This window comes from Cynara cardunculus, unplaced genomic scaffold (assembly GCF_001531365.2).
Source record: "Cynara cardunculus var. scolymus isolate 2C unplaced genomic scaffold, CcrdV1 Un_Scaffold_4558, whole genome shotgun sequence".
NCBI lineage: Eukaryota > Viridiplantae > Streptophyta > Magnoliopsida > Asterales > Asteraceae > Cynara > Cynara cardunculus.
The window spans coordinates 25,471-35,866 of NW_020201951.1; the positions used below are offsets into that span (position 1 = coordinate 25,471).

Consider the following 10,396-nt stretch of genomic DNA (forward strand, 5'->3'; position numbering starts at 1 on the left):
CAGCGCGTGTTTCCCAACTTCAATTTTATTACAATTATGCCATGAATTTAATCTGGATCATTGATTAAAAAATGAATGGTTTAGATTAAGGTTGCATAGGTTGTATGAATGGTAGAGGGTGTATAATAACACCCCTCTATATATATATATATATATATATATATATATATATATAACTCTTGTATACTTCCTTCGTCTAAAAGAATGTAACACTCTCCATAGATAATTTTCATACTTCTTAAGATTTTTCATATATATATATATATGCTTTATAAGATAGCTCATGTCACTTCGAGGTACTGCAGAAGAAAAAATGCAAAACCTGATCCATTCATCGTTATCGATTAGTTAACATGTTGGTTAACCGTATTCTGAAACACGGAAAAAAATCATGATATATCATTGTTGATCGAATTTTTCCATATGTTATTAGGGTTCAAGGGTCTTTTTGTAATTTTATAATTTGCTTGTTTTATCGTTGGTAGATGGTGGTAGATGATTCAAGATATGTTTTAGTTTTTGTTTTGTGTATAAATAGGTTGTAACTCCTTTCAATTTTCAGATTGAATAGTTCAGATCCTTGTCATTTTGTTCAAGTTGAAATATGGTATCAGAGCAGTTATTGCACGTTTCCACCTTGTTCTTCCATTCTTCGTATTTTTCAATCTTTGTTTTAGATCTACATCTGCTTTGTCATTCTTTGTTGATCTCATTATGCTAGAATCATGAAGCACTTCTTTAAATCCTCCGATTTTAGCTATCGATGATAGATTGCATCCTTATTTCCTTCATCACTCAGATAATCATGGTTTAGTGTTGGTTTCTCAACATTTGAATGGTGATAGTTACTCCTCTTGGTGCTAAAAACAACACAAGTTTTGTTGACGGTTCGTTGCCTAGACCAGATGAATTAGACTCTAATGTTAAGATCCTGGATATGTAACAACAACATCGTGATTTCATGGCTATTGAACTCTGTATCCAAAGAAATTTCAACCAGTGTCACGTTTCCTGACACAGCTTGTGAAATCTGGAACGATCTTAAAGATCTTTTTCAACAACGGAATGGCCCCTAAGATTTTCCAATTACGCAGAGAGATAATGAATTTGGCACTACGTCGAGATTCAACTGGTATATACTTCACGAAATTGAAGTCCTTGTGGGAAGAACTTTAACAATTTAGGCGTCATTGTGTCTGTGCAAAGTGTGAATGTGAAGGAGTAAAAGAGACTGAGAAACACTTTAAGTGGTAAAATACCGTTTTATCGTTCAAAGAGATTGTAGCAAAAGTTTAATTAAAGTCTAATGAAATAGAAGATTTCAGATGGTGAATTTGAAGACATTGATTGGTTGTTGAGTTAACACTATTGAAATAACTGAATAAATAAATGTAGCATGAGTGTAAGACTTGTGATGAGACATAAACACAAATTCCAGCAGACAATTATATATGGATGCTACAGCAAACAGTCAGCCATAACTAGTTCTATCATCTATTTTGAGGGTATTCCTCTCGAACTTCCACCATTGCATTATATTATAGCTATCAACTCATACCTCTATGTGGTATCAGGATTATGGATAATGACGAATGGTGTCCTCAAAATATATATGGATAAACAAATATTTTTGTTAAAAATCACTCTCTCGAGTCGATTCTCATATCATTCAAGTTGGCATGTGTGCTAAGTAGTTTATCTCTGAATCTAGCACACTTTAACAAGTGACCAAACTGTCGAGAATTATTAGTTTGAAAGATATAAATGATTGGCAACTTTCCTAAGTCTATCTGTCATATCATTCAAGTTGACGTGCATTCAGTGGCTTATCTCTAAGACCTTGGCACTTAAACACTTTCAAATTGAACAACTTGTTAAGGAGTGTCATTGGTTTTTATAAATCTTGAATGAAATAGTGGAACATTGTCATTGTAAAACAACGTTTACTTTCCTTCGGTTTAAAATCTCACCATTTTTCTCACACCAAAGCTCTGGAATTAGCTACTCATAACGGAAAGTAAATGACGAGATAAGTAAATAATGGAAAGTAAAGACATAAATATAAATTATAGAAAGCAAATGACTTAATGTAAAGAGCGGAAGGTAAATGAGGGTAAGTAAAGAACAAACTTGAAAGTAATTACGAGACTTAATATTAAAATTGCTTGAACTAGTTTTGATGATGCAAATACAAAGAGCTAACCTCCCTATTTATGCAAAAATAGGGCACGAAAAGACAAAAAAGATAATTTTGTGGACAAAGTCATCAAAAGTCAACACCAAGTACAATTAAAGTAACTAGATTGCGGCATAATCTTAACAAGAGATTAGCAGCCTTGAATCTCTCAAAAAGTGTTTAGTTCATGGACTTCTAGAAACAAAAAAGTATTCACCAGCTTAGTTCAATAAGCCCTTCAAAAAGCCAAAAAACCATCATATCCCTGCTGCAGGAATGCTATAACACCACACAATCTTCAATCTTGTATCTTTTTTCATATTAGTCTTTAAATGGTGTGGAAACAAGCAAATCATACACTTAACTCCATAAAACAATAAAGTAAAAATAACGTAATAAAAATGACTTAAGATTGGGATAATAAAAAAATAAACTAACTAAAAATTAGAAAATAAGTGTTTTATACATTGAATAATCAATACACATCATAAACAAAGGCAGATGAAGAAGATGAAATTTAAAGATATAGAAGACGAACATTTATCAAATTAGACCTTTGATGAAATTGTCTCTCGTGTAAGAGCCACATGGTAGCTAACAGATCTCAAGTTGTTAACTTGAGGTCCTGTCGGTCTTGTAAAAATGAAAAGTTGAGAACCTTAGGCGTAGATAATGCGTTTAAAGGACAATATTCAAATTTTGAGAGAACCAAATGACATTCAATGTAATTCATGCTAAATATAATGAATTTTCAATGATGAAGAAACTTGTAAAAATATTACAATATTGATTTATTTGTTTCTAGATACATTTTTATGGTATGATAATATTTTTTTAATTATTAATTACTATGATTGATATATTTTTTTTTTATTAACTTGAATATCCAACCCGTTATGCGAGTTGACTAATCTCAGGGCGACTACATGCTTTGCAAATAGCCTGAAGTCACCGCATTTGAACCTCCGTGGGTACAAGGAGATTTTTATTCCTCCTTGGATTTGAACATAAGATACCTCGGGCTATTGATCTTTGGAGTCAAACTCAAACCAATCAAGCATCACCCTTATGGTTGATATATTTGTTTTTGAATCCCCTTTGTTTGGTATTACTTCTTATAAAAATATAAAAACTAAATTTTGGTTGATGAAAAATATAGAATGAGATGGGAGTTTAATCGTAAAATTAGCATGTATATTATCTAATATAACGATAATTACACAAAAAATTAAATTTTGTCGAGGGGGGGGGAGGGGGGAACCCGATTTTTGGTGCGATTTGATGTGGCTTGAGCCTAACGTATTTTAGTCCGATAATTATACAATCACAACTTCATAATAAACTCGATGATGATGCTCTTACATTCCATAAAAATAAAACTTCCGGTACTTATATTAAAGGTGTAATTCAGAAAGGCAATGTAAAGGAAATAGTTCGTAATTAATCTAAATATATCTTATAAAAGTCAACTTATAAATAACTTCGACCACACAATGTTTAACAAAAGACAATTAAGATAACTCAAACAAGGAATTTGTAATGATCAATAATGTTCCAATTATTTTCATTTGATAAATGATTATATGTATAAATATATATATATATATATATATATATTAAATATATATATATATATATATATATAAAACATGCGGTGCAATGCAATTTGAACCGTGGTTTAATGACTCAAAAGCGCAAACTGCACCACAAAGTGCGGTTTATAAACCGCAAACCACATCGCGAATGTTTTGAACTGCGCTTTGCAGTGCGGTGTGGGCGGCTTGTGCAGTTTGACGATATAGATGAACACCCCTACTCCATGGTAGGGATGGAACGGGGACAGAAACTTATTCCACGACTAGGATAGGGACAGGGATGGGGATTGCGGATCGGAGATGGGAATTCGAAGCCCCAACCAGGCTGATGATAGTTTGCATGTTTTGTTTTGTTTTATAACACTCGGTTCAAGCCGACTATAGACTATAAATAAAAACAACGTAAAATGAATGAAACCCGAATGCCAGAGTTCAAACTAATCGTAACCACAAATCCCGACACCACAAAATGTAACAGAATTTCTGAACTTCAAACAAACCAATATTCAAAACTGCTTGCAACCTAACAAATTTCATCAACTCTTGAATCCAAGACTATTACCTATTTCTTTTCTTCCTTCTCTGCCTCAGCAGCCCTCTTCAGCCTTGCACCCAGGTGGCGTTTGTTTGTCCTTTCAACGCGTAGCTTGGCATACGCACTGAACGATTTCATCTCCTCCGTCACCTTTACAAATTCAGCACTTGGCTTCTCCCTTACAATCGGCAATACTGGACCTTGAACCTGAGTAGCACTTGCAAGCTCCTCTGGTGTAGAGTCACCCGCCTGATTCAACAAACTTGTTAAAACCAACCAAAATGTAAAGAAGGCCAAAAGATCTTGGTTCATAGCTGTGTTTATCCTAACCCTTCGGGTAGAGGAAAGGTATGCATACATCCTACCCCCATACCCTACCTCCGAGTAGGATATACCGGGTTCGTTTGGTTTTTACAATGTTTATGGCTAAAACTCAAAAACAACGGAAAAATTGGAGAAATTACAAATAAGCTATGGTTATATGTGGATAAAAAAAGTTTACCTTTGTTTTCCTTGCACGTCTTGGGAAGATAACTAGCTTAGCCTTGAAAGTTTTTAGCCTCTGAACATTAGCTTGCAAGCCTTCCAAAGACCGATTCCTACGGCGATGATCCACAGCGATACCGATGGTTGGAGCAAGTTTCTTTGGAATACCTGCAGCCTGTTTTTACAAATTAACATCAGTTTGTAAAATTGAACCACCCCCATGAAGTTTTCAAATACACTCAAGAAACAGAAGTTTAGCAGTAGAACATCATCAAGTGATGCACAGTATAATTGCTTCAAACATCTTCCAAAACTATAAGAACTAAAATTTCAATTGCAAATATGCCTCCCTCCTTGAACAGTGATCTCATAAACCACATCTAATAATTATCGTTCAAATTAAAACTCGCCTGTTATTATGTTTGTTCAAATACGTGAGCCAATGCTCATAAAGCAGACGCTAAACAAGCTAAAACTTCAAAAACAAGAATCAGATATAACATGAAAGACAATGTCAAAAGCATACAGAACATTAAAGTAGACATAGGAACTCCATTTGCACCTACTGCTTTTTATTTCTTATTTTTGTTTTGCTGTTGACATGAAGACCGTTTCATCAATCTGTTTTACAGACAAATCACCAAGTGGTCAAAACGAGTACATCTACCAGGTGTTTATGAACAAGCAATGCAAGAACTTGGGACCATATAAGGTAATCCAGATTTCAAAACTCAATTGTTGTAACAGGAATATGCAATTATAATGAAAACATAAGCTCCAACCCAACCTAATCAGTATTGCCCTTTTTTTCAAATCTGTTAAAAAAATACAGACTACTCTTACCTTCAACTCTTCAAGAGAAAATCCTCGACCCTCCCTGAGTTTCATGTTATATTTCAAGGTTTGTCCATGAACCTGGGGACGAAGTGCTCCAGCTGGCCTTGGAAAAACTTTTACAGCCTTTGCTTGCCTAGCTGAAAATAAATACACAAATAACTAGATTTAAATTGAAATGAAGCATCAAAAATTGAACATCTGAAGAATCATCAGGACCAGCACTGACTCAACTAAAAATTCACAAACCTACCATTGCGTCTCCTTGTTTTGCGGGCAGGTTGGTTGAACCATGTCTTAACATAGTTCTGCCAATGCTTCTTGAAGTGCCCGTTTGGGATAACATTGTTATGCTTAACCATGACTTCTCTGCAAAAAACATCACACTATTTATTTATGTATACCTGCCTCACAAACCGCCCCTTCAAAATAATATCATAGTGGAAATCGATACAACAATCAAAGACTTGCACTTCAATAGTGAGTCTATCCAATTAAAAAAGTACTAGATATCCCCATTTCTATTATTTTGAAGAGATAATGAACACAAATTCTTTGACTTAGGATCCTTACTTCTACAAGTACAACTGTATATCTAGTTAAACCCCCAGTAGCATACAGAATCACCAATAATGGGTTAAATACAACCTAATTTCAATAAAGATATATAATCATGGAATTATCAACAAAATCTCTCAATATTCAAACTTTTTGGCACATCATAAACAGCATCCTCATTCCCACTCCATACCAGCAATATGCAGAAAAAGCAATTATAACAGCAGCTTCAATTATAAAAAGTCAATAGATTTGAGCCAACAAATTCACTTCCAAAGTAATAGTAATATGAGGAAACGGAGATAAAATTAGAATTCATTTAAGGTAGCTTCAATTCCCAAACAAAATAGTGAACAAATTGTTCATATACAAAAAGTAATAGCCTCCCAATTTCCACAAAGCTATAGCAGATTCAAACTAGATAAATTCTTTATCACCAAATTAATGTACCCTCGAGGTAACTTTCAAATATGAGACCTTGATTATGCAATTACCATGAAGATTTAGAGGCAAATCCTACTATAAGAACGCAAACCTAATGCGCGATGATAATTGTATTCAATTTATAGAGTTGAACTAATAAATTCATTCAAAATTTGAGCATCGATCTTTCGCATTTTCCGAATATTGAAATAAAAGATCAGTAAACTAAGATGAAATGTAAGCATACCTGCGTTTGAGCCAAGAACCTTGGACTACAGAGGTGAAGATACAGAAAATTAGGGCGACATTTTGAGGTAGGAGAGTTAAAGCAGCAGAAAATGGTTAAGAGATTGCCCTAAATCTAACGGCTCGGATTCTTCCTCTCTGTGGTATGGGTCGGCCCAACTTATAAGCCCATGTCGCTATGTTTGTTTTGAATCTCCAATTAAAGGGTAAAATAGTAATTTACTTTCATGAATTTTATTTATTAAACTAATATATTTTTAAATTATTTTTTACTAAGTTATTATATTTTGAAATATTTATCCATTATAATATTGGATAAGTTTTTGATTTAAATTTATCTATTAAATCATGTTTTTATTCTACCTTACTATCCATAAATATTATATCGTTGATGCGACATTTCTTATTGTAACATTATACTTTCAAAATTATTTTATTGTTTTTATTCTTGTGTTATGTTAAGAAAATTTGGTTTCCGTCCTACCGAGTGTTCTAAAAGGTTCATCATGATAATCTTTATAACGTAATACTCGTTGGACGATATTTTAAACCCTCTGGCATGTTCAATGACCCTTTTTTTGTAACTTGTTCTTACTTTTTCAGTGTTTTTGGAAAAACACGTGTTCGTTCACGTATATGTGTGTTTGTTTATGTGATATACATATTTGCTGTTGTAAATCAGATATTCAAAAAGTTGTGGTTTCAACGTGGCTGGACGATTTGAGGTGATTTGAGCTCAACTCAACTATTTCAATTTAGATAACCTCAATTTATTCAACCCTCTTTAAATTTGCAATTCAATCCAACCAATTACATGTTGTTTTGTAGTAGACATTTACAATTTATAATATGAATTTCTTAATTAATATAAATTTTTTCATATTTAATGCATTTTTTCAGTTTGACATGGAGCTAATCCATAACCAACCCTACATTCATCGGTTTATAGATTTTATAAACCAATCAAACCTCAGGTTAAAATGGATTGGGTTAGTCACTCTATTTTTCGGGTCGAGCCGGTTAGTGGCTTGGTTAGTTTTTTGTGCACCCCTACTCCTAAAGCTCTAGGCATGACCTCATCATTGTGGAAAATGTTTTGAAACCCTCAACGAACTATCTTATTTTGAATGATTAAGTTTTTGAATTATTTTTTAATTAAAAAGCCATTAAACTTTCTCATTTAAAATGATTAAGTCCTTGAACTACTTTTTTGAATGAAAAAACCACTAAATTTTTTCATTTTGAATGATTAAATCCCTAAATATTTTTTTTCAATAAAGTAAACGATTAAACTTTTAAAAATTGGTTACTTACATCATGTTAACAAAAAAACCCAATATCTATACGACTAGAAAGGTTTTAAAGTAAAATTACTTGTAACACTCTAAAATAGATCAAAAAGAGGAAGATTGATGAAAGTGGCAATAGTGAGATAGTCCATATGAAGGATGGACAATGATGGCACGACAATGAGTGGCCGGGGGTGATATCATTGTTTGAGATGGGTTTGAAGGGTGTAGGGTTTGGAAACGGTAAAACTAACTTAGATTTATTTTTTATTTTAATATATTTCTACATTAAGTCTATTAATATATACATTTAGAAAATTACACCATCACGTACCCTCTTTGTATACATATATTTTCAATCTCTTCTCCATCTCAATATAATTTCTTTGTATATATGTTTTCTAAAAGTGAGCATATATATGCAAATTGAGAAAAGTAGTTGATTATGATATACTTAAGATTTAAGGAGTATAGATAAATTGTATCAAATGATGATTAAAAAAAACAAATTATGATTCCAGAAAACAACATGTTCAAGATTAAGAGAATATTTTGATACACCAAGGTATCAACCCGACTAACCCGTATGGTTTGGGTTGGGTTGAGATTTTTTTTCAAACCGTAAACATTGGATTAAGTTGTTCAAATGATTTCAACCCAATCAACAACCTATGAACACCCCTAGTTTGAGCCAAACAACCTCGAAACTTAGTACTTGGTCTAAAGTTGTATGTATCATGGAACCTTGAGAACAAATACTAGACGGTTAGATTTATGGGTGTATAGAAAATCGACAACCCATGAAACCTGTCCAACCCAATCCGCTAACAATCCAATTAAACTCGACTTTCCAAATCACTAAACTGCCAACCCGTCAAACCACCAAACCGTCAATTAATAGGGTCGAAACTGGGTTAGGCCTAGCTTAACCCGCCGCTAATATATAATTTTTATAAAATTGTATATATAGTATAAGAGAGTCAAAATTTGATCTTTTATTATTCATATTCATATGTTATCTTTTCTTGAGTTCATGTTTGTATTTCTTTTTGATTATATGTACAGTTATCAAAATATATTCACCACGAAAGAATGATTGTAAAGAATCTTATACAAGAAATTATTGGAATTATTTTGGCAACAACAACAAATGAATGTGTCGGAGAATATGAATGATGTTGATAGGTATTTGTTTAATGAATCTATCAATCCAAAGGCTCTTTTAGTTGATATATTACTTTGATGGAAAGATAATGTTAATAGGTATAGCATTTTCTATATGATAGCTAAAGATGTTCTTGCTATACCTATATCTACCGTATCACCTGAATCCACCTTTAGTACTAGCGGCTGTATGTTGGACTCATTCAGAAGCTCTTTGAGTCAAAAATAATAGTGGAGGCGCTTGTATGCACACAAAGTTGGTTGAAAGGAAATAATGAGTCTTTTTCATGTTAATATTGTTTAATAAGCGATTAAAAATAAATTGTTGTTATTTTGAAGAATATTGATGAGTAGAATCATTACTCAGTCATATCGACTTTAATGTTGCAATTGGACTGGCATAAAGTTTTCAACTTTCAATTGGGTCCAAGTATTATTGTCTGTTTGTGTAGACTTTTCAAGTATACTTTTATAAGTCAGTGATATTCACTATTTCATTCATCATATGGTCCTTCTAAAGTTTGAGATATCCTTACAAATATTATATGGAAGATTTAAACTCAATCCTATAACTTTTATACGAGAAATAGGATAATTACGTAGAAATATATTTTTTTTCATGGGCCAATTTTGCCCAAAACGTAAACTTGGAACTACTAAAGATTGATTTGAAAAAAACCAAAGTTATAGGGGTTAAATTGTAATGTTTTGAAACATATGGACATATTCGCAAAAACTTATGTTACCTCAGGGGCTTATATAAAAAATTTATGAGAAGTTACAATCAGTGACTTGTTATACAAAGAGATATATTATGAAATTTTAATTAAATATTCATTTCACCTATTCAAATTAGTCTAACAATTTTTTTTTCCTGGGTTTATATAGATGTCACCATGTTTGTAATATTTGTATGGAAAAAGTACAATAAAAACCAATGAACTTTCTTGTTTGGAATGATTAAGTTCTTGAACTTTTTTTTGGAACAAATAAGTCATTGAACTTTCCAAAACATGTTAAATAAGTCCTTGAACATTCCAAAATATGTTAAATAAGTCATTGGACAATTTTTGGAACAAATAAGTCCTTG

The 10,396-nt window shown here is 32.5% G+C and overlaps 1 protein-coding gene across 1 annotated transcript; it reads right to left on the minus strand.

Annotated features, from left to right (window-relative positions):
• Positions 1 to 4,162: 4,162 nt before the first annotated feature.
• LOC112504082 (60S ribosomal protein L13-1) lies at positions 4,163 to 6,936 on the minus strand. The gene is made up of 5 exons (XM_025108052.1): positions 6,855 to 6,936; positions 5,880 to 5,995; positions 5,636 to 5,766; positions 4,809 to 4,967; positions 4,163 to 4,555 (listed from the first exon to the last, which is right to left on the minus strand). The coding sequence occupies exons 2-5, from the start codon at positions 5,986 to 5,988 to the stop codon at positions 4,334 to 4,336; spliced, it is 621 nt and encodes a 206-aa protein (XP_024963820.1). The 5' UTR covers positions 5,989 to 5,995; positions 6,855 to 6,936; the 3' UTR covers positions 4,163 to 4,333.
• Positions 6,937 to 10,396: the final 3,460 nt, after the last annotated feature.